General features: G+C 41.2%; 1 protein-coding gene across 7 annotated transcripts in view; it reads left to right on the top strand.

Moving 5' to 3' along the window:
* Positions 1–23,404, top strand: part of DEPTOR (DEP domain containing MTOR interacting protein) — a gene marked incomplete at its 3' end in the record, with an annotated part of 188,702 nt that overhangs the window by 35,209 nt on the left and 130,089 nt on the right. For all 7 annotated transcript variants that reach the window (XR_014297997.1, XM_082674901.1, XM_082674902.1 and 4 more), the window contains exons 2-3: positions 650–828; positions 1,852–1,975. Coding sequence is in view for 6 of the 7 variants with exons in the window: in XM_082674901.1 (XP_082531027.1) it covers positions 650–828; positions 1,852–1,975 (303 nt within the window). The remainder of the gene's footprint in view (positions 1–649; positions 829–1,851; positions 1,976–23,404) is intronic.

Here is a 23,404-nt window from a genome sequence, read left to right as displayed (position 1 = left end):
AAAAAAATGGAGATAGTAATAATGACTTCTGATGAGGTTGTTTTGAGCATTAGGTGATTTAATCTATGTAAAGAGCCTCACAAAAGGAGTAGCTGTTGCCCCTAGGAAAACAAGGGCAGCAAGGGCAAGGATCTTGCCCATTTTCCGATGTATGTCTCTAATGCTTGCAAGTGCCTGATGGGCAGGTGGTAGACACTCATTCATATTTGTTATGTGACTGAATGAATTCAAATATGGTGGATCCTGAGCAATCTGTGATGAAGAGGAAGTACCTCATTTCAGCAAGTTTCCAGAGTCTTGTTTGTTAGTTGGTTGAAACCATAAGCCCACTGGTGGAGAGAGAGAGAGAAGGGAGTGAGCCAGAGTAGGGGTGAGAAAGCTTTTCTCAGTCTCCTGAGTGACAGGAGAGGTCTAGGTTGTCCGTGGTTGGGTTTCCCTCCCCTTTACCTGTATCATCTCTAGGTCTGTGGGTGGAATCACTTCCTGGGGCCTCTGGGCTCTGACAGTATGGAAATCACCCACTGACATAAAGGTGTTTGGATGGCACTCTGATGCATCTCAGGCTTCCATTTTGTACTATTCTCTGGGATTGGCTTAATGATAATGTGTTATCAGAATTCCTCAACTGATTGCCAAATTTTCTTTCCAGGCTCAGGCTGCATGAAGAAAAGGTTATTAAAGATAGGCGACATCATCTCAAAACCTACCCAAACTGTTTTGTTGCGAAAGAACTGATTGACTGGTTGATTGAACACAAAGAGGCTTCTGACAGAGAGACGGCGATTAAACTCATGCAGAAATTAGCAGACCGGGGCATTATTCATCACGGTGAGTGAGGTGGCGACAGTCAAGGTAACTCGAGACGAAACAAAGGACTATATCTTCTGTTTCAGATATGAACCCACCCATTTAAGAAATAGACATTTTACTTTGTCTCTTGTATATCGCTCCCCAATTACATTCCCTTCCTTCTTCCAAGATGCATTTGGCTTTATTTCCTTGGACTTCTTTATATTTTTTCCTTTCTGTAGATACGTCTCTTAGCAATGTAACATATCGTTTTAAATGTTTTAAGTCATCATAGAGAGGCATGTTTATTCTTTTGCAACTTGATCAATTTGCTGTTTGTGGGATTCACTCATGTTGATAGTGTATCTTGTTTGCTCATTTTTGCTGCAGTGTATGCCATCACACCTTTATGCATTCTACTCACAGACATTTAAGTTGTTTCCAAGTTCTTGCTGTTACTCTCAGTGGTTCAGTGAACATTCATGAACGTGTCTCCTTGAAATCTCTAATCCTGGCCAAGACCTTAGCATGCTGTTATTGTCTTGGGCTGGAATGCCCTCCGTCTGCATTTCTGCTTGTTTTCTACTCATTCTTCAGGTCTCCACTTACATTCAAACTCTTCAGAGACGTGTACATTCCCCAAAGCTGGGGTACTGGGCGCTCCTTTGGGCTCCCACTGAATATCTCCTCAGCTCTTTCATAGCCTGATCATGCCATATTTTAATTGCATGTCGACATTTCTTTTAATCTTGCTAGATTTCATATTCTTTGAGGCTGATGCCTACCCCAATATCATGCTCAAGAAGAGTTTGTAGAAAGAATGATGAATTGAATTTTGTGACTCTTTTAACAGATGATGATGATGATGATGATAGCTAATAAAACTGAGCACTTTTCTGTGCCAGGTACTGTGCTAAACAGTTTACTCTGTATTAAATCGTAGAGTAGTGTGCTTGAGAAAGTAGGTAATAAAACAAATCTTAATTGGCATCCTCCTTCATTTGAGTAATTAAATAAGAGGTTTTTTTTCTTATTCGCCTCTCTGTGTATATTGCCTTTCAGTGTGTGACGAGCATAAGGAATTCAAGGACGTCAAACTCTTCTATCGCTTTAGAAAGGACGATGGCACCTTCCCACTGGACAACGAAGTGAAGGCCTTCGTGAGAGGACAGAGGCTGTATGAGAAGTATGTTCTGTAATCTTGTAGTGAGAAGCAGGGCTATTTCAGTCTTTTATCATTTTGACTTCAGCCTGGCTCTTCCATGTGGAATGGTTACATAACTATTCCTTTTTTTTTTTTTTTTGCGGTACGCGGGCCTCTCACTGTTGTGGCCTCTCCCGTTGCGGAGCACAGGCTCCGGACGTGCAGGCTCGGCGGCCATGGCTCACGGGCCCAGCCGCTCCGCGCAATGTGGGATCTTCCCGGACCGGGGCACGAACCCGCGTCCCCTGCATCGGCAGGCGGACTCTCAACCACTGCGCCACCAGGGAAGCCCATAGCTGTTCCTTTTAATATGATACAACTCTATCACTCACTTGCTTTTCTCTTTACCAGAAATTAAGTTGATTTCATAAGATTCTTAATAAAGAATTTATTTAAATAGTATTTTCTACATTTAAGTCGATTTAACAAAACTCCAGAAGTGAAAACAGAAGGTCCGCACTTAATGTTTGCCGTCAAGTGATGCAGTTGCCAGTTCTCTTTTAAGTATTTTAAGTATCTTCTAGTATATAACTTAGAAGTTTAGTCTTTTAAATGGCTAGAGAAGCAGTGTCAAGTACAGGGGAAGTTCAAGTTCAGGTCAAGAGATGAATAGTGAGAGAACTTCAGATAGCAGGGTGGTCGAAGAGGAATAATCTCTCAGCTCTTTGTAACAGATGAATATACTGTGGCCCAGGAGTATTTGGTTGGTGGACATGGAATCTCCCAGTTGGTTTGTCTCTGAGCTGATCTGCTGTTTCCGTGGTCCCTTTCTCACCCTACCTTCCTTGTTTTTTTCAGGACAACCATTCGAGGAAGGAGTGCAGGGGCAGTGGCACCCTTTCCTTAACTCTGAGTGCCTTTCAAAACATGTGTTTATAACATAAAAGAGCCTACTCTATAAGTGGGATGGTGCGTGAGGGAGCTGCACCTGGGTGGTCAGATTAAGTAGCGGATGGTTAAGAGCCAGACAGGGTTTGAGTTCTAGCCCCATTACCTTACCTTTGTAAACCTCAGTGTCCTCTTTTATGACATGGGAGTGGGTGATAGCACCTCCCTCCTAGGTGTTGAGTGCTGTCCTGGGAACTAAAAGAATACATTGTGTCAAGTACTTAAATAGTTGGTTCAGTAACTCTGCTGTGTTGTCAGACCCCATGGAGGATAGTCATTTCAGATATTAACATGACACTGATGATGATCCTTGATTCTGTCTGTCCTGTGTTCTACCTCTGTCCCAGTTCTGTTCACTTCAGTTTCTGGAGCTGGCATTAGCCAACCAATTAATGCCCAATATGTACCAGTTCTCCCAGTTCTTCCAGTTCTCTTATTCCTTGCTTTCTATATCAAAGTACAGAAAATCCCTCATCTCCCTGACTCACATGAATTTGAATAGAAGGGGTCCATCAACACCTCCATTTGCTTGCTTGAGTGTGTATATATGTTTTGTTGCTGCTTTCATTTACTTTCTTAGTTCCTTTTGGAAAATTCTAGCAGATGTTAAGTATTTAGATTTCCCTGATGGTCTCTTCAAACTATAAGAATTTATGTTGTCAAAAACATACATGTCATTTCCATGGAAGGAAGCCAGGGGATTCTGTAATACTCTTCCCTACCTACAGATTATCTCTTGGGATCTGGGTAACCACTTTATGGGAGCAGGAATTAGCAATAATTGAAACGTCTGATAGAGAACTATTCTTTTTTTTTTTTAAGATTTTTTGATGTGGACCATTTTTAAAGTCTTTATTGAATTTGTTACAATATTGCTTCTGTTTTTTGTTTTGGTTTTTGGGCCCCGGGGCAGGTGGGATCTTAGCTCCCCGACCAGGGATCGAACCCACACCCCCTTGCATTGCAAGGCGAAGTCTTAACCACTAGACCGCCAGGGAAGTCCCTAGAGAACTATTCTTACTAATGGGATGGTTATGATAAGAAAAGTTGAAAAAAAATTGTTCATACCCTCTAGAAAATACTTACTGCAGCCCTACCTTCTGTTTCTTCTCCCCTTACATCCTATGTGCCATTCACACTAAACTGTGTCTCTAGACCATCCAAGTCTCCTCTCTGCCTTCAGGGCATTTATTAATTCATTAATTATTCAACAAATATTTATTGAGCCCTCACCACCTGCCAGACACAGTTATAGTTATATACTGGAAATGTGCCCTGGACCAAAGATAGACAAAGCCTCTACCCTCATGGACCTTGCATTCTAGTATGTTGTTGTTGTTTGCTGCGCTGGGTCTTCGTTGCTGTGCGTGGGCTTTCTCTAGTTGCTACGAGCAGGGGCTACTCTTTGTTGTGGCACATGGGCTTCTCTTCACTGTGGCATGCGGGCTTCTCTTCATTGCAGTGGCTTCTCTTGTTGCTGAGCGTGGGCTCTAGGCACACAGGCTTCAGTAGTTGCAGCATGTGGCCTCCGTAGTTGTGGCACACGGGCTTAGTTGCTCTGTGGCATGTGGGATCTTCCCAGACCAGGGATCGAACCCATGTCCCCTGCATTGGCAGGTGGATTATGTTTTTTTTTTTTTGTGGTATGCAGGCCTCTCACTGCTGTGGCCTCTCCCGTTGCAGAGCACAGGCTCCGGACGCGCAGGCTCAGCGGCCATGGCTTACGGGCCCAGCCTCTCCGCGGCATGCGGGATCCTCCCAGACCAGGGCACGAACCCATGTCCCCTGCATCGGCAGGCGGACTCTCAACCACTGCACCACCAGGGAAGCCCGGCAGGCGGATTCTTAACCACTGTGCCACCAGGGAAGTCCTTGCATTCTAGTTGAAGAGGCAGACATTAAGAGGAATGTAGTTTAGTATGGGTGATTTTCAGTATAGAAGGAGAAATAGACTCACTGAGGGTGACGAGGTGTTTTAGACGGGGGGACAGGGAAGACGTCCCTGAAGAGGTGGCATTTGAATAAAGTGGGCCTTGTGTGTATCTGGTGGAACAGCATCCAAGGTAGAGGACACAGCAAGGGTAAAAGCTTCGGGTGGGAATGCTCTATGTACTTTAGGACAGCAAGGAGGCCAGTGTGTCCAGAGGGTCGGAAGTAAGGGGGAGAGTAGGAGATGAGTTGGGACCAAATCGTGAAGGGCCCTTACCGCCACGATATTGAAAATGTTATTTTAAGTGTGATGGGAGGCCATCAGACAGTAAGGAGTGGTAAAGTGGTGATCTGATGTACATTTTGCATATGCTGTTCCCTCTGTCTAGAAGACTCTTCCTGCCACGCTCAGCCCTTTCTCTAGCTCACTCTGACTCTTCCTGGCTTCGTGTTCAATCTCACCTTTTCTGAGAATCCTTCCGCGTCCCCTTAAGACTGAGTTAGGTCCTGCTACTCTGTGTTTACCCCGTGAAAGAACTGTGTTAAACTTTCATGTCGTTTTGTTTACGACATTAGACTAAGAAACTTAAGCGGGGGGACTGCTTTATCCTCCTTTGTATTTCTTCTGGTTTCACATGTTCCCGGCCAATCGTAGATGGTAAATATTTGCTGAAAAGGATGACGAAACTTTCTGATCCCTGGACGAATTGATCAATATTGCTGTACTTTTTCTGTGTGCACTTGGCTTTCTAGTCATTAATGTTCAGTGTCTCAATTCCAAGTAAATTTATTTCTTCAAACTGCTTGTAAAATTAGCACTAGGAGAAGTAATTTCATAAGTACTGAACTTGCACGACCTAACTGCCACCTCACAAATCTTGGCCCCTACCTTTGGTTGCTAGAACATGCGTGGAACAAACTTTAGGGCCTTTGGAATTGATAGTTCAGTTTACCTGTTTGATCAATTTTGTTTGTTATATACACTTATCTATATTTTTAATGCATTTTCCTTGTTTCTCTGGCCATTTTTTCCATGAATCTCAGCATGTACTATTATTTCATAAGTCTTGGATACTTAAAAAAAATAACATTAAGAAATGAATAGCTGATTTTGTTCATAGCTCATCTTTTCAAGGACTTTATTTTAGAACTGACTTTTTCCCCCTCTATTATTTTAGCTGGAACCCTTGTTTAGGATATCTCTAATATTAGTGAAAGAAGGTCTTACGAAAGATATATTATTCCTTTAGTTGTTTTCCTTTTAAGATAATAACAATAGATAATATTTGTTGATTGCTAGCTATATATCAGACATCCTGACTGATCTATTTTATTTAATCATCATAACAACCCCTAGTTAGATGCTTTCATTGTTCCCATTTTATGGATGAGAAAAAAGTTGCAAGGAGAGGTTCAGTGTCTTACCCAAGGTCACCTCATTCGTTTAAAAAAAAAAACCAGCTGGGATTTGAACCTAGAGCCCAAACTTATTGTTACTAGGCTATTAATAAATCTCTTCTGTTGCCTTCAATGGAGATTAAATGAATGAAACCAGTGTTTACTTCAAAAATGTAACATGGAGTTTGTGAATATCTGGGTATGAGATTTGCTATAAAAATTTACTGAAAATATTCCAGGATTTTAAAGTAGACTTTGGAAAAGGGGAGTAAAATGATTCTCCTTCATGGTAAATCTATGTGGTGTTCTGTAAATATGATAAAAAAAAAACAACAGGGACCTTTTATTTGTACATTAAGCTTCTCAAAGCACTGCCATTAGATTATTTTATCTGAACCTCCTGAACAGAGTAATAATAGAGTAGTAAATAATAACAGTAATGATAATAGTGATAACGTAGTAAATAATTATATAATATAGATGGGGCATTACGTTATTGTCCCAGAAGGAGGGGAATCTGGGATCCAGAGCAGTTAAAGTCACTTCTGCGTCCTGGTGCTACAGCTCGTGGGGGACAGGAGATGCCTGAACCCAGGGGGACAGGTGTGCAGGCCGTGCTTTCCCCAGCCTTCCATCCAGCCCTAAGGGCCTGGTTCTATTGTCAGTATTTCCTTTTTGCTCTCCTCTGGCTTGTTTTTTCTGTGTTATTTATAGGCCTTTGTGAAACTTGGTGGTTTCTGGCTGGGGTTTTGCTGAGACGTACTAATTTGGGGGCACCTTGGCTTTCTAACCCCTGGTGGTGTTTCTCAGTCTATTTTGTAGGACAAATCTGCGTCTCAGGACTAAAAGTCAGTGACTCTGTGTGTTGCCTTTTAGTGTCTACATCACTTCCGTTACCTTAACTCAGAGGTACTCCAGCGAATGCTAGTTAAGGAGCAGAAGCTGACTTTTTCAAGTTGTCCCAATGCGAGAAACATTATAGGGGAGCTGGTGACATGAGGCCTCTCTCTCACAGTAAGTGGCAGAGGGTGTGGGTTTTGGAGTTGCACGGTCCTGGTCTTCAATCCCAGCCTCACAACTTGCTCACTCTGTGACCTTGAGTAGGCTTTGAACCTTTCTGACCTGTAGTCTTAAATGGAGATAAGTGGGGGACCCACCTGGAAAGGCTGTTAGAAGGATTAAATGAAATCCAGTCTGTACAGTACTTGGCGTAGAGTTGAGAGCCCACGAAATCTGAGCTGCTGCTATTAGACTAGTAAATCATAATATAAATAAATGACATTTGTTTTTCTTGTTTTATGATAGTATTTTAAGATACAGCCTTTATCAGGAGTTTCTCTCTCCAGCCACCAGCAGTCTGTTTCTTCTGCTTAGGAGTGTATACCTGGTTGAAGAATTAAAGTGCCTGTATGCCATTAGATCTCTTTGAGTTCCCACTGCTTCCTTTATATTCTCTATTTCATAGAACTGAAGAGAAATATTAGGGGAGAACTATATACAAAGGGGAAAAGCCCTTTTGTGTGTTTTATCTTATCACAGGTTTCTCTACCATATATCCCTGGGATCTTTTTCCTGTTCCCTCCCAGAGGCTGGCACAATAAATATTTGTTGAATAAACAAAGGATTCTACATGCTGTGATTGTTACAAGCTGCTGAGCTGGTACCATGAAAAAGCTAAAGAGAGCTTGCTTTTCATGGTAAGCGACAGGAGTCAGAGGTGTACCTTGTCTTGCCTTTTTAGAGTTTACAAAGCATCTTGTCCATTAACCTGCTTGATGCTCTGGACAGCTCTGAGTTACACCCAGTAGGCACAATTAATCCCATTGCAGAGATGGGGCACCTGAGCTAGAAAGAGGCTTAATGGCTGGTGTAACCTGAGAACATGGAGCTGGAGTTTAAAAAAAAAAAAAAAAGGCTTCAAGTTTTTGTCTCTGTCTTATTGCATTTGCAGTATAGAAGTGCTTTCCAAACCGGGATCCTGAGTTCTGCAAATTGATTCAAGTTTTATGTTCAAAGTATATCTTAATTATTTTGCAAACTGTAATAAAAATACTTTCTAATATGTTATATACAGCTTTTCACAGTTTGCTTGTGCTTCCCAGTTAATTAGTGGTTTCACAGGAATCTTGGAGTAAATATTTCCTTCTTGGATGATTTGAAGGGCGTGCTAAAATTGCAGTGTAAGTAGAATAAAAGTTGTTACCTTTTGCAACTATTTAGTCTGGGTGACAAGGCATGAGTTTTGATACTGTGTTAACTCACGTTGAGAACTGTCAAGAGTCTTGAGATTTTATCTTACCTGCAAGCTAACGGGTTTGCCTGCCACCATTTCATGGACGCAGGTAGGAGACCCCTGGGTTGGGAGACAAAGAACAATTTGTTGCTCTCGGCAGTAGCGGTAGGCAGAGCATCATCATTTTCTTGACAGGTCCTCCAAGGCTTAGCTCCCAAAGAACAGCACAATGAGGTGCAGATGACACCTGCCAGGGTTGGGTTACGGAAGAGGAACCTCAGGCTCGAGGAACCTTTTGAAATGGTCTTCAAGCAAACCTGCTTTCTGACCCAGAAGGAGAAATTATCTTTATCTTCCCGGTCTGTTCATTATGCAGACATTCTTGAAAAGATGGTGAGAGGAGTTGAAGGGACAGTGGAGGAGACCTGAAGATGCTGATGATATTGATGAAAGGAGCAACCACAGGACATTATTGATGCTTATTAGATACCATGCCCTTTACATGTGTTTTCTTATTCAAGCCTCATTCTACACCAATGAGATAAAAAATGTGATTCTCCCTTTGGCAAATAAGGAAATCGAGGCTAGAGTGGTAAATTAACTTGCCTACCTTCACATAGCCAGAAATCAGCGGTGCGGTGTTGGGGGAGCATTTCAAACCATGGTCTCCAGCTCCAGAGCATGTGAGCCCACGTGTAACTTCTTTTCAGTCTGCAGCTTCTAATTCACAAAGTTTCTACAGCTTCTATCCAAGGAGGCTGTAGCAGGAATGAATACCACTAAACAATATTAAACAATATGCAGCTTGTAGATTTTTAAATGGGCCTGAAAGGGACTTTGCGCTCCCAGTGCAGGGGGCACGGGTTCGATCCCTGGTCAGGGAACCAAGATCCCGCATGCCGCATGGTGTGGCCAAAAAATAAATAAATGAACAAATAAATAAATGGACCTGAAAAAAGTGTTCATCTCCTGGTTTCTACTAAGTCCTTGAGTCTGGTTTTGGAAATCACATCATTCTTTACTGCTTCTTGGCAATGCCACGCTTTCCCTCCGTATAATAAATATATGGCGATAATATTAGAGCTTTGTTAACATACAGCACAGGCAGGAGGCCAGCTGTGCTTGTCAGAAGTCGTCAGCCCTAGATTGTCATGTACAGATTCTAGCTCTGGTTGATTATTCAGAAATGACTCGATTTAGAGGTAGACACGTGTTGTTGCTTCAACAGTGGACGTGATTCCTCGACAGGGATTGGTTGCCGGTCATTTCTGCCAAGTTTTCCTGATCTTGTGTAATTGCAGGACGACGAACCAAGTCTCTGTAACATCGATTTTGCCGATCAATCTCTGTAGTTACTTTTCAACTTGGTAGCATGGAAAAGCCATTTAAGATTTCTGCGGGTGGAGAAGCGTGTGTCAGAGTTCTTCTCCTGCCACTTATCGAGACATTCAACCTGTCCGAGTCTGTTTTCATCCATAAAATTGGAAGAACAGACATAGCTCACAAACTTGTCATGAAGACTAAATGAGATAAAGTTCAGCAGAGTCTCACCTCATACAGGACGTGTTGTGTTTCTCAATATGTGAGGAAAAATGCACATCGTCCAAAGTATCCTCGTGTGACCCAGGTTGCATAAAAAAAAAAACAAAACACGTGCCTTTATATGCAAGAATTAGATTCTGCATGGTCAGATGCCCAGCCTGTATGCAGGACATTTCTGTTTGTCCTCCAGATCATTCTCTACCCTTTTCCCACCTTTCGTGTGCCCCAGGAGGCTGACTTACATGGCCTGAGTCAACAGGCTCCATTGCCATTGGCTGGGTCAGTGGGAGGCACTAGCAGGAAGTAGGTAGAAGGGAGGAGAGTAAGGTCAGAGTACTTATTTCTCTGCTTGCTCCCTGCTCTTGAAGGCCACAGGTCCCATCAGGCAGCCCTCTTCTTAACATCTATCCCCTGTAGGCTCTGGAAACTGCCCTCTCTCCATAATCCTGAGGCCTGGAGTTGTTAATGATCACAGACCGCTAGTCTGGACCTTTGCCATCTCTTTTAATTTCCCTTAACCCTGCCCATAGCTTTAGTAGTTCTTTTATGCTAGACTACCTCTTATTAGCCCATTTGTACATTTTTGTAGTTTCCTGCTAGGGGACCCTGATTGACAGAGCCTGTGAGACCCACCTGGGATCTGAAATGAGTTGTCTCCTATCTCCGTGAATGGACAGGCATGAGGAATTGCCCACACTCTATCAATGGAAAAGTCACTTGCTCTTTCTGTTTTTTTCTGCGTGTGTACCATGCATGATGTGATGGTTGGAATTAGCACAGGGTACTCTCACTGTTTATGAGTGTGGAGTATGGTTGGATTATAATGAATTTCTTTGGCTCCCTTTCTGACCCTCGTCAACCTGAGTTCTAGCCCGGCAACCACATTTCTCCAAGGTGATTGTGCTTGATGTTTCAGTCTCTCTAGCTTGACTAGAAGCTCTTTGAGGTTATGGACCTTGAGGTCACACACAACTTTAGAGCCTCAATGTCCAGTACACAGCATATACTGAATAAATGTTTGTTGAAGAGATGAATAGATAAATGAACGCATGGTCATCCTTACTTAGGAAAGAAGTCAGTGGACAGCCCCTTTCTTTCCTAACCTTGGCATTTTCAAGTTGGACTAAAACCAGGAGTAGATATTTGCTATTCTAAGATCACTCTATTCGTATTTACTCATTGTAGGTTCTGATCACAGACATTCAAAGAGTAAGAATAATAATCATAGCCATCATTTCCTGAGGACTTCTATGCATTAGGCATCATTCTAAATATTTTCCACATATTATTTTATTTAATTCTTCCTGTACTTCTAAGAGGGAGAGATTTTCCCCATCAATTTACAGGGAAGGAAAGCAAATTTGAGGTGGGCTAAGTAACATGCTTTAAGCCTCCAGTTGAGTGAACCTGTAGAAATGGCATAATGTCTCTCTCCAGTATGCTTTGAATCCAACAACTCTGGTTCACATCAAGTGTCAGTTTATTCCATCTGGAAGAGATGAAGAACTCAGAGTCTTTTCTAGAGGAAATGGCTCTTGTGTGTTTTTAAGTGTTGAGATTCTAGAGTGAATGGATCTAAGGTAGGTGGGGCAGGGTGAGGTGATGCCAAACATTCTGCAACAAAGGGGAAGAAGAACACACAGGGAGTAGGAGAGAAGGAAGGACCTCCTGGGAGGAGAGACACTTATTGGAGCAAAATAAAAGTAGACCTTCTAGGAGCGATACCAGGGGAAGGCTTGACTCGTTGGGGTTTTTAAAGTTGGAGGTTATTCCTCCATTGTTAGAAGCTTTGTGTGGAGGCCCCTTGGGTAGGCGGCTTTGTCTTTTAATGCAGAGATGATTCCAAGAGGTATACAATTAGTCCCCCACATATACAAACGAGTTCTGTCCCAAGGGCACGTTCGTAAGTCCAACAAAGTTAGCCTAGGTACCCAACTAACACAATCGGCTATATAGTACTGTACTGTAATAGGTTTATAATACTAGTAAATACTTAAAAATTACTAGTAAATACTAGTAATACTTAAAAAACAAACACACACACAAAATAAAGAAAACATTTTTAATCTTATAGTACTATATCTTGAAAAGTACTGTAGTACGGTACAACAGCTGGCATACAGGGGCTGGCATCGAGTGAACAGGCAAGAAGAGTTACTGACTGGAGGAGGGAGAGGAGGTGGGAGATGGTAGAGCTGAAGGATCCTCAGCAATAGGAGACCGAGGGCGAGCTGCAACGTCACTCACGCCTGACGCTGATGGAACACACGTTCACGTCTTTGAAAGTTCGCAGCTTGAAGGTTCTTAGGCAGGGGACTTGCTATAGTTGCTGTGTTGTTTTTCTTGCTTTGTTTGCTAAATGAAAACATCCTTGCTGAACCACAGTTTCTTCACACAGAGCTGGGGAGTGTAAACAATGGCCTTGTTCTACCAAATCTACAGAAAGCATTTATTAATTTTAGAGCCCCTAACAAAAGAGTCTTTCAGACCAGAAGGAAAGAAAATCAGATAACATTTTAAACTTTATTAAAGTTAAATATGTAGTCAAACGTTAACTATAAAGTTAAATGTACTGAAGTATAGTATATCATTATATACAGCACACGTATCGTAAGTGTGCAGCGCTCTCAGTGTTCACAAACTGACACACTTACGGAACAACCACCCAAATGATATTTTTTATAAAATTGTCCTCTGTATTCTACCATGATTCAACCTCCTAAATAAAATTAACTTTTGCCTCAGTGTTAGCATTCTCTAGAGTATAAAATTTCCTTTTAAGTAAGTAAACTTTGGTTTTTCTATGTTTCATCTGTCACCTCCTCTCCCCAGGTGCTTGGAATTGGTTCTTCTGGCTGGTTGGGACTATTGCCCAGCCTGACGAGGATTGATAAGAGTTGATAAGGGTCAACTCTCAGGGGTGTGTGTGTGTGTGTGTGTGTGTGTGTGTGTGTGTGTGTGTGTGTGTGTGTGTGTGTGTGTGTGTGTGTGTGTGTGTGTCATTTGCTCACTGCTGCTTTGTGCCAGACAATACGCTAGATGCTTTACACAGATTACCTCTAATTTTCACAACCCCACTGAGGTAAGCATTATTACCTTCATTACATAAGAGAAGAAACTCAGAGGATCATAGAGCCCAACCCCAGCTTGGAAATCACAGTTCAGAGATTGAAAGCTAGGACTCCCTCCCCTTGCCACTGTCACCCTGGAACTGTTTGTACTGATGGGAAAGAGCAGAGGAGAAGAAAATCATCCAGATCAGTCCCAGATTGCTTTTGCGTGGCACGGGGATATTGTTTTGTATTCATTATATCAATATTTCCTACCTGCGCTAGGACAGATAGATTCAAAAAGACTGTGAAGTCTCTCCTTGCCATCACATTTCACTCTTCAGACCATGCCCTTCCCTCTAGTGCATGCTAAGAGGTGGCTGAGAGGCTGTTAGCATCTCCATGAGCACCAGTGGCTCCAGCTTGCTGAGTGTTTCTTTATCCCATTACTCCTACACTGAGGTTAGTGATTGGTCTTTTGCCACCGATGACTCCCTGCCGGTTTCTAGCAGGTGGGTGAAACCAGAGTGTACGAGAGCAGTTTCAAGCTTTCAAGAAGTTTGGTAACTTTGCTTCCTCCTGGTCTTCCAGAGTAGGAACTTTGACTTATTCTTTGTATTCTAGTGACCAGTGCAGGGTGGGGTATCCAATAAGTGCTGATACATTTGTTGAGCTGAAAACACAATTGTCATAATGGAAAGTGAAAGGTGACCATCACATGAAAGGATCACTGTGCTGTCATCTTTGTTATCTTCATTGACAATCCTGAGCTCAGAATTCATCCACTCTATCACCTATAGGATCAGAACCTTTCTGGCCTAATGGCGTCCCATTGCCCATGCTTATCTCCTTCTGCTTTGCCACCTACTCCCACCACCACCCCCATCGTGCTGCTGCTTAACATTGAACTGCTTGTCCTGATCTCTCCTCATACTGTGCATCTGTACTTGCTTCTCCTTGATCCTGTATCCTCTCACTGTCTCTTTTTTTTTAATTTTTTAAAAATTTATTTTTATTTATTTGTTTTTGGCTGCGTTGGGTCTTCGTTGCTGCACACAGGCTTTCTCTAGTTGCATCGAGTGGGGGCGTCTCTTTGTTGTGGTGCCCGGGCTTCTCATTGTGGTGGCTCCTTTTGTTGTGGAGCACAGGCTCTAGGCGCACGGGCTTCAGTAGTTGTGGCTTGCAGGCTCAGTAGTTGTGGCACACACTTATTTGCTCCACGGCATGTGAAATCTTCCCAGTCCAGGGCTCAAATCTGTGTCCCCTGCATTGGCAGGAAGATTCTTAACCACTGCGTGACCAGGGAAGTCCCCCTCTTACTGTCTCTTAAGGTCAACTCCTGTTTCGTCAAACAGGAGTTGACCTTAAGAGATTCTGGTAGACTTGGGTATTTTCTTCCTTACTTTCCTTTCATTCTATATGTACTTATAACTCTATCGTAGCCTTTATCTACCTTGTCCGTAGGTTTTTTTATATATATTTTATTTATTTATTTGGCTGCGCCAGGTCTCGGTTGTGGCATGCGGGATCTTCGTTGCAGCATGTGGGCTCTTAGTTGCAGCATGCATGCGGGCTCTAGTTCCCTGAGCAGGGATCTAACCTGGGCCCTCTGCATTGGTAGCACGGATTCTTAACCACTGGACCACCAGGGAAGTCCCACCCATAGGTGTTTTTTTTTTTTTTGCGGTACACGGGCCTCTCACTGTTGTGGCCTCTCCCGTTGCAGAGCACAGGCTCAGTGGCCATGGCTCATGGGCCCAGCCGCTTCGCGGCATATGGGATCTTCCCGGACCGGGGCACGAACCCGTTTCCCCTGCATTGGCAGGCGGATTCTCAACCACTGCGCCACCAGGGAAGCCCCACCCATAGGTTTTTAATGTTTGCTTCCCACTGGATGGTAAGCAAGATAAGGACAAAGTCCATGTCTTTTCATTTCTGCATCTCCTAGGATAGAAAAGATGCTCAGTAAATATTTATTGAATTAATGAATGAATAAATGAAATGTCCAAAGTAGTGCTTTTTTTTTAAATAAAAGTTTGGATATCCTTCTTTTTTTTTTTTTATAACAAAATGAATCAGTTATACATATACATATGTTCCCATATCCCCTCCCTCTTGCGTCTTCCTCCCACCCTCCCTATCTCACCCCTCTAGGTGGTCACAAAGCACCGAGCTGATCTCCCTGTGCTATGCGGCTGCTTCCCACTAGCTATCTGTCTTATGTTTGGTAGTGTATATATGTCCATGCCTCTCTCTCGCTTTGTCACAGTTTACCCTTCCCCCTCCCCATATCCTCAAGTCCATTCTCTAGTAGGTCTGTGTCTTTATTCCTGTCTTACCCCTAGGTTCTTCATGACATTTTTTTCCTTAAATTCCATATATATGTGTTAGCATACGGTATTTGTCTTTCTCTTTCTGCCTTACTTCACTCTGTATGACAGACTCTAGGTCTATCCGCCTCATTACAAATAGCTCAATTTCGTTTCTTTTTATGGCTGAGTAATATTCCATTGTATACATGGGTCACATCTTCTTTATCCATTCATCCGATGATGGACACTTAGGTTGTTTCCATGTCCTGGCTATTGTAAATAGAGCTGCAATGAACATTTTGGTACATGAGTCTTTTTGAATTATGGTTTTCTCAGGGTATATGCCCAGTAGTGGGATTGCTGGGTCATATGGTAGTTCTATTTGTAGTTTTTTAAGGAACCTCCATACTGTTCTCCATAGTGGCTGTACCAATTCACATTCCCACCAGCAGTGCAAGAGTATCCCCTTTTCTCCACACCCTCTCCAGCATTTATTGTTTCTAGATTTTTTGATGATCGTCATTCTGATTGGTGTGAGATGATATATCATTGTAGTTTTGATTGCGATATAATTGGGTCAATACCATACAATTGACCCATTTAAAGTGTACAATTTAATTCTTTTTAGTATATTCACAGACATTTGCAACCATCACCAGAATTTTAGAAAATTTTTGTCACCTCCAAAAGAAACCCTGTACCTCTTAGCTATCACTCTCTATTTTGCCATTCGTCCTTAAGCAATCACTAATTTACTTTCTATCTCCATAGATTTCTCTGTTTTGAACATTTCATGTGAATGGAATGATATAATTTATGGTCTTGTGTGATTGGCCTCTTTCGTTTAGTATAATGTTTTCAAGGGTTGTCCAGGTTGTAGTGTGTTTCAGTACTTCATTCCTTTTTATAGCCAAATATTGCTCCATTGTATGGATATATGACATTTTCAACTCCATCAGTTGATAGATATTTGGGTTATTTATACTTTTTGACAATAATGTATAATGCTGCCAGGACATTTGCGTACAAGTTTTTCTGTGGACATAGGTTGTCATTTCTCCTGGCCATATACCTAGGATTAGAATGGCTGGATCACATTGTAAGTTTGTGTTTAATGGTTTGAGGAACTGAGAGAGTATTTTCTGAATCGACTGTACCATGTTACATTCCCACCAGCAAGCTTCCAGTTTCTCCACATCCTTACCCACAGTTGCTATTATCTGACTTTTTGATTTTAGCCAACTAGTAGGTGTGAAGTGGTATCTCAGTATGTTTTTGTTTTTTTTTGTGGTACGCGGGCCTCTCACTGTTGTGGCTTCTCCCGTTGCGGAGCACAGGCTCGGGACGCGCAGGCTCAGCGGCCATGGCTCACGGGCCCAGCCGCTCCACAGCATGTGGGATCCTCCCAGACCGGGGCACGAACCCGCGTCCCCTGCATCGGCAGGCAGACTCTCAACCACTGCGCCACCAGGGAAGCCCCTCAGTGTGGTTTTGATTTGCAGTTCCTTGATGACTGATGATGCTTAGCATCTTTCCATGTGCTTATTGGCCATTTATATATCTTCTTTGATCTATTGAGATCATTTGTCCACCTCTAAACTGGGTTGTCTTCTTATTTAAGTGTTCTTTATATATTCCAGATGCAAATCCATTATCAGACATATGATTTGCCTTTTCTCCCATTCATTGAGTTGTCTTTTCACTTTCTTGCTGGTGTCTTTGAAGCATAAAAGTTTTACATTTTAATGTAGTTTAATTTATCTATTTTTCCTTTTTTTCTTGTGCTCTTGGTGTCATATCTAGGAATCCTTTGCCAAATTCAAGGTCACGAAGACTTATGGTTATGTTTTCTTGTCAAAGTTTTATGGCTTTAGCTCTTACATTTAGGTCTTTAATATATTATGAGTTATTTTTTTGTATAGGGTTTGAGGTAAGGGTCCAACTTCATTCTTTTACATGTGGTTCTCTAATTATCCCAGAACCATTTGTTGAAAAGACTATTATCTCCCCCATTAGATGGCCTTGGCACCCTTGTTAAAATCAGTTGGCCATAGATGTATCAAAGAAGTGGTTTTAAAATCTGTTTTAAGAGAGGGAGTCTTAGGATTGTACAATGTAAGACCTTGGTTGAAAAAAAAGAGGAAAGACTGTTTCGCATTCTTTTTCATGTAACTTCCACAAATACGCAGGATAAAGTGGTCCTTCTGTCACCTAGCCTGTTAACCTGCAGAAAAGTAGTCCCTACTTGTCACTGTGTTCAGTTTTTTATCATTTTTGCTTACCTCTTTAAAATATGTTCATTTTATTTTCCCTTGTTGGTATTATCTTTAATTTTTCTTAATTACTTCATCTTACCCTTCCTAACCTTCTTTCTTTACCTCCTTTTTTTTTCCTTTGTTTTTGGCAGCACATCCTTCTATTTTCTAATAATTATGGAAGCATCCAAAATAAATAATAACCATTCCCTTAAAAGGAGCCTTTATAATATGTTTGAGAACCCAGCTTCCCTTGACAGTTGTTTGAAAGGGTTCACAGAGGTTTGAATTGTTTTGAATTCAGTGCAGAAGTGCTTGGTTTCTCTCCTTCTTGTGTAATTTTATGGTTATGAAACCGTAGCTGAATGTAGCCTTTTAGGACAGCCATGGCCTTGGAATCCACGCTCAGCTTCTATCTAAAGCTGATTCAAGTTCAGTAACAACAGCTGAAATGTTTAACACAACCACACTAAAAAGCTGAAAATGTTTAGCACAACACTAAAAACTGTGGGCAATGTGAAAATTACAACTTAGGTTCCAGCATATCCGTCTCTTCAGAGCATAAAACCAGCACTAAAAAAGTTCTTGCTTTTTTTCCAGCAAATCTAAAATAGCAAGCAAAGAGGAAGGGATTTTAACTTCAAAGACAAATAACACTGTCCATTACTGTTGTTTGTGGTGTTCTTAGTTTCCAGTCAGTTGATTAACAAATATTTGTTAAGCACCTAATTTATACTGCCTCCCGGGGCTGGGTTTTCACCAGCATTGAAGGCATGGTGTCTCTCCTTCAGAAGCTTCTAGTTTAGCTGAAGGGGTAAAAATAGTGTGTTAAAAATTGAGAGAATATATACAAGACTATGGTACTGGCTCAGAGTTCAAAAAAAAAAAGGAGAGATCTGTATGAATTGCTTTTTAGTTGGGATATTTTCAAAGAGAGGTTAGTACTTTAGCCCTTCAAAGCAGAACCCCACTATCTCACTTAGCACCTTTGTGCGAATGAGAAACAGACGCCCTTTTGCCCTTCCCTTCAAGCTCCTACAGTACCTCTCCTCCACAGGGACTGCTCTTGAGGAGTGGGCACTGGATTTTAGACTTCATTTGTCACTGAAGCGAGGTTCCCTTGTGCAGTGAACAACCTGCACCAGTGTACAAGGAGCGCCTTTTTTTTTTTGAAGAATAGTTTGGATTTCTCCAGGGAAGGGGAGGAGGGAGGATGTGAGGGAAGAACATGAGTAAGGAAAAAAGATGAGAAAGAGTATGTTCTGTTCAGTGTATGATATGAAGACAACTGAAGGAAGGTGAAAGGTATTTGTTGGCAAAGAGTGTAAAATGCTGTTTTTCTTCCCTTTCCCTCACTTTTTCAATATATAATAGTTTTACTGACAAATATTAACCAAACGGCTCTCTGTTTACTAGTTCCTAACCAAATTATTATGAAAATTGTATCAATTTATGCCTGTCACATCTATTCTATAGATAATAGCATAGTATTCAAAAATATCAATGCTCATATAAGCATTTCGCCATAATTCATACTTTCTTCCTAATCACACAAGTCAGTGTTACACATTCAAACTGTATTTTGGAAGCATACATCTATATGTATAATTTATACATTGGGAGCAACTTTATTATATTGGGCATTAATGTAAGCATTTTGTCAGGGACAAGTCATCTGGTGAAATATAAACTTAACCTTAATATAACTTCTTTATTGATAACGTTTTTCCCAGTTATAAACATAGTATACTCTCTCTGGGGAATAATTTGAGTAATAGAGAATTCTATTAAGGTGAAAAGAAAAATCATTCAGAAACTGCCCCCAGGGGTAAGTAACTCTTTTAATATTTGGATGAATGAATTTTTAATTTTTAATGATTATCATGTATATAATTTTATGTTTTGCTTTTCAAAATAATTTATCATTACACTAACACTTTTTAGTTTTTTAAAGGTCTTTAATTTCTAAAGCATCTTTCCGGCCTAATAGCCCATGGGTCATTTTGGCTTCCTCCCTAGCTTGTGCCCTTGTATACCATTCACATATGTTCCCACGTTATATAGGGCCTTCTCAGTTCCTTTGAATGTTTTTTTCAATGCACAAGGAGATTGCTATCAGCTTATTTCTATTCCTGTACTGGCTCCTAAATGTAGCAGTTCCTTCTATTGTGATGCTGCCTTTCCCCTGGGTTAGAGTGAGTCTGGGAAATATGACTCAGATATATATCCAGGAAAGGTTGAACTCAGTCACATGCACAATCAAAATCTGGTGAGTACTTCCAGGAGACGAATATCGTTAATGCCTAACACCTTATAAGGTGTGTGGCTTTATATCATGGTTATAGGCCCACACAGGACCATTTTGACTGAAGATGAATTTGTTCTATAAAAATAAGACTTTCAGAGCATCATCCCCATTTCTCATTACTAATTAAAATGGAATTGTTATTCTTGTCTATAGAAATATGCACAGAATCTTAGTTCATTTTGCCATAAAGAAAGGGGTTTGATCTTATGGCTCCATCTAGAAAATTTTTATCATCATAATCATTATCATCATCATTATGGCTAAAATGTATTCAGTGTTTAAGGTGTGTTCAACACCACGATTGAAGCATTTCGTGCATTACCACACTTAAACTGCACAGCAGCTCCCCAAGTAGGCACTGTCATTATCTGCAGTTTACACTTGGGGAAGGAGAGTCACGTAGCTAACAGGTATGCAGAGTTAGGAATTGAAGCTACATTTGTCTTTAATTTCATGCTTTTAAACAAGTATAATTCAGGGCAATTGACATTCTGTGACTTCTGAGCCTAAGCAGTTTAAGAAGGCCTGGCATGGTTGATCGGTTTTGATAAGAGTCAAAAAGATAATTCAATGGAGGATGAATAGTCTTTTCAACAAATGATGCTGGGATAACTGGATAGCTGCATACAAGCAAACAGAGTTTGACCCTTGCCTCATGCCTTCTAGAAAATTTAACTCAAAGTGGATTATAGAGCTAAATGTGAGAACTAAAACTTTGAAACTCTTAGAAGACAACATAAGAGTAAATTTTCATGGGCTTGTGTCAGGCAATGTTTCTGACATGTGACACCGAAACCACAAGCAGCAAAAGAGAAAAATGGATAAATTGAGTTACATAAAAATTAAAAACTTTGGGGCTAGAAACAGTACCGTCAAGGAAGTGAGAAAACAGCCCATAGAATGGGAAAAAATATCTGCAAATCATGTGTCTGATTAAGGACTTGCATCAAAGAATATATAAAGAACACTTAAAGTTCAATAGTAAAAAGACAAGTAATCTAGTTTTACAATGCACAAAAGATCAGAATAGACATTTCTCCAAAGAAGATATATAAATGGACAATAAACACAAAAACATGTTCAGTATCATTAATCATCAGGGAAATGCAAATCAAAAACACACTCACATACCTCTTCACACCCACCAGGAGGATCCTAATAACAAAGAACAGATGACAAATGCTGGCAAGGATGTGGGGAAATTAGAACTCTCATACTGTACTGGTAGGAATGTAAAGTGGCACAGCCACTTCAGAAAACAGTCTGGCATTTTCGCAAAAGGTTAAGAAGAGTTACCGTATGACCCAACAATTCTACTTCTTGGTGTATATCCAAGAGTAAAAAAAATATGTCCACATAAAAAATTTGTATATAAATTTTCAAAGTAACATTATTCATAATAACCTAAAGGAAACAATGCAAATGCCCATCAGCTGATGAATGGATAAACCCAATGTGGAATATTCATACAATGTGTGGAATATTATTTGACAATGAAAAGGAATGAAGTACCAGTACATGCTGCAACATGATGAATGTTGAAAACATTATACTAAATGAAAGAAACCAGTCACACAGGATCACATATTGTATGACTCTATTTGTATGAACTGCCTATAAGAGGCAGATTCATAGATGTAGGAGGTAGATTAGTGTTTGCCTAGGGCAGGGGGAATGGGGAAGTGGGGGATGATTATTAATGGTACAGCACTTCCTTTGGGGTGATAAAGTATTTTAACATGGATGGTAGGGATGTTTGTACAACTCGCTGTATATACCGAAAACCATTGCATTTTACATGTTAAATGGGTTAGTTGTCTGGTAAGTGGATATATATTAATAATATTGTATTATTATTAATATCTTAATATATGCTAATAAAAGTGTAAAAAAATTCTGGCAGTATCTGCTTCTTTCCTCTTGAGCTCTGTATCTCAATGTCCAGGCTGTCTCATGGGAAGGAAAGGCTGTACTGACTTAGGAGCACCGCAGGGCCAGACATCCAGCCCTGGCCCACTGTCTGCCTGCAACTGCATGAATGATCCCAAGCAAAGGTGGCAGAGGAACTGCCCAGTTGAGCCCCAGGCAACCCACAGAATACTAAGATATGATTAAATGGTGGTTGGGCTTTTTTTTTAAATTTGTTTTATTAAATTATAGTTGGTTTACAGTGTTGTATTAGTTTCTGATGTAAAGCAAAGTGATTCAGTTATACAAACATATAATAGTTTGCATCTGCTCATCCCAAACTCCCAATCCATCCCTTCCACACAGCCTCCCCTACCCTTGGCAACCACAAGTCTGTTCTCTATGTGTGTGAAGTCTGTTTCTGTTTTGTAAATAAGTTCATTTGTGTCATATTTTAGATTCCACATATAAGTGATATCATAAGGTATTTGTCTTTCTCTTTCTGACTTACTTCACTTAGTATCTTCACTTAGTATAATGATCTCTAGGTCCATCCATGTTGCTGCAAATGTTATTTCATTCTTTTTTTTTTTTTTTTTTGTGGTTCGCGGGCCTCTCACTGTTGTGGCCTCTCCCATTGTGGAGCACAGCCTCCGGACGCGCAGGCTCAGTGGCCACGGCTCGCGGGACCAGCCGCTCTGCGGCATGTGGGATCTTCCCGGACCGGGGCACGAACCCGCGTCCCCTGCATCGGCAGGCGGACTCTCAACCACTGCGCCACCAGGGAAGCCCCTATTTCATTCTTTTTCATGGCTGAGTTGTATTCCATTGCATATATATGTACCACATCTTCTTTATCCATTCATCTGTCACTGGACATTTAGATTGTTTCCTTGTCTTGGCTATTGTAAATAGTGCTGCTAAGAACATAGGGGTGGGACTTCCCTGGTGGTTTAGTGGTTAGGACTCTGTGCTTCCACTGCAGGGCGCCAGGTTCGATCCGTGGTTGGGGAACTAGGATCCCACATGCTGCGCAGTGTGGCCAAAAAAAAAAAAAAAATTAAAGAACATAAGGGTGCATGTATCTTTTTCAATTATACTTTTGTCTGAATATATGCCCAGGAGTGGGATTGCTGGATCTTATGGCAACTCTCTTTTTAGTCTTTTGAGGGACCTCCGTACTGTTTTCCACACTGGCTGCACCAATTTAAATACATTCCCATAAATGGTGGTTGTTTTAAGCCACCAAGTTTTGGGGCAACTCGTTACATAGCAAGAGATCATTGGACCGAGTAGTGAGTCAAATTATTGTTTTAACACTGTGACTACATATTGATACTAAAATCAGTCCCAGGCAAGCCTTTGTCCTAAGGAGAGCAATCTGGATAGGAATAGTATTATGCTTGATTTTAAGGGAAAATGAAATAAGGAAGAGCTAAGGGTTGTGGAGCATGTTTTAAATAACTAGCTGAGCCGATCCAGGCAGGCCTGCCAACTGGTCTCTTGTCTAAAGCTCACATTGGCAGCAGCAGCTAACCAGCCGTTTGTCCAGAGGCCAGGAGTTACTTAGCAGGAGCTCTAGAGGGCT

The sequence above is a fragment of the Grampus griseus genome (genome assembly GCF_964374135.1).
Source record: "Grampus griseus genome assembly, chromosome: 17".
NCBI lineage: Eukaryota > Metazoa > Chordata > Mammalia > Artiodactyla > Delphinidae > Grampus > Grampus griseus.
Note: the sequence above shows the minus strand (reverse complement) of the source record. Positions and strands in the feature narration are given on the sequence as shown.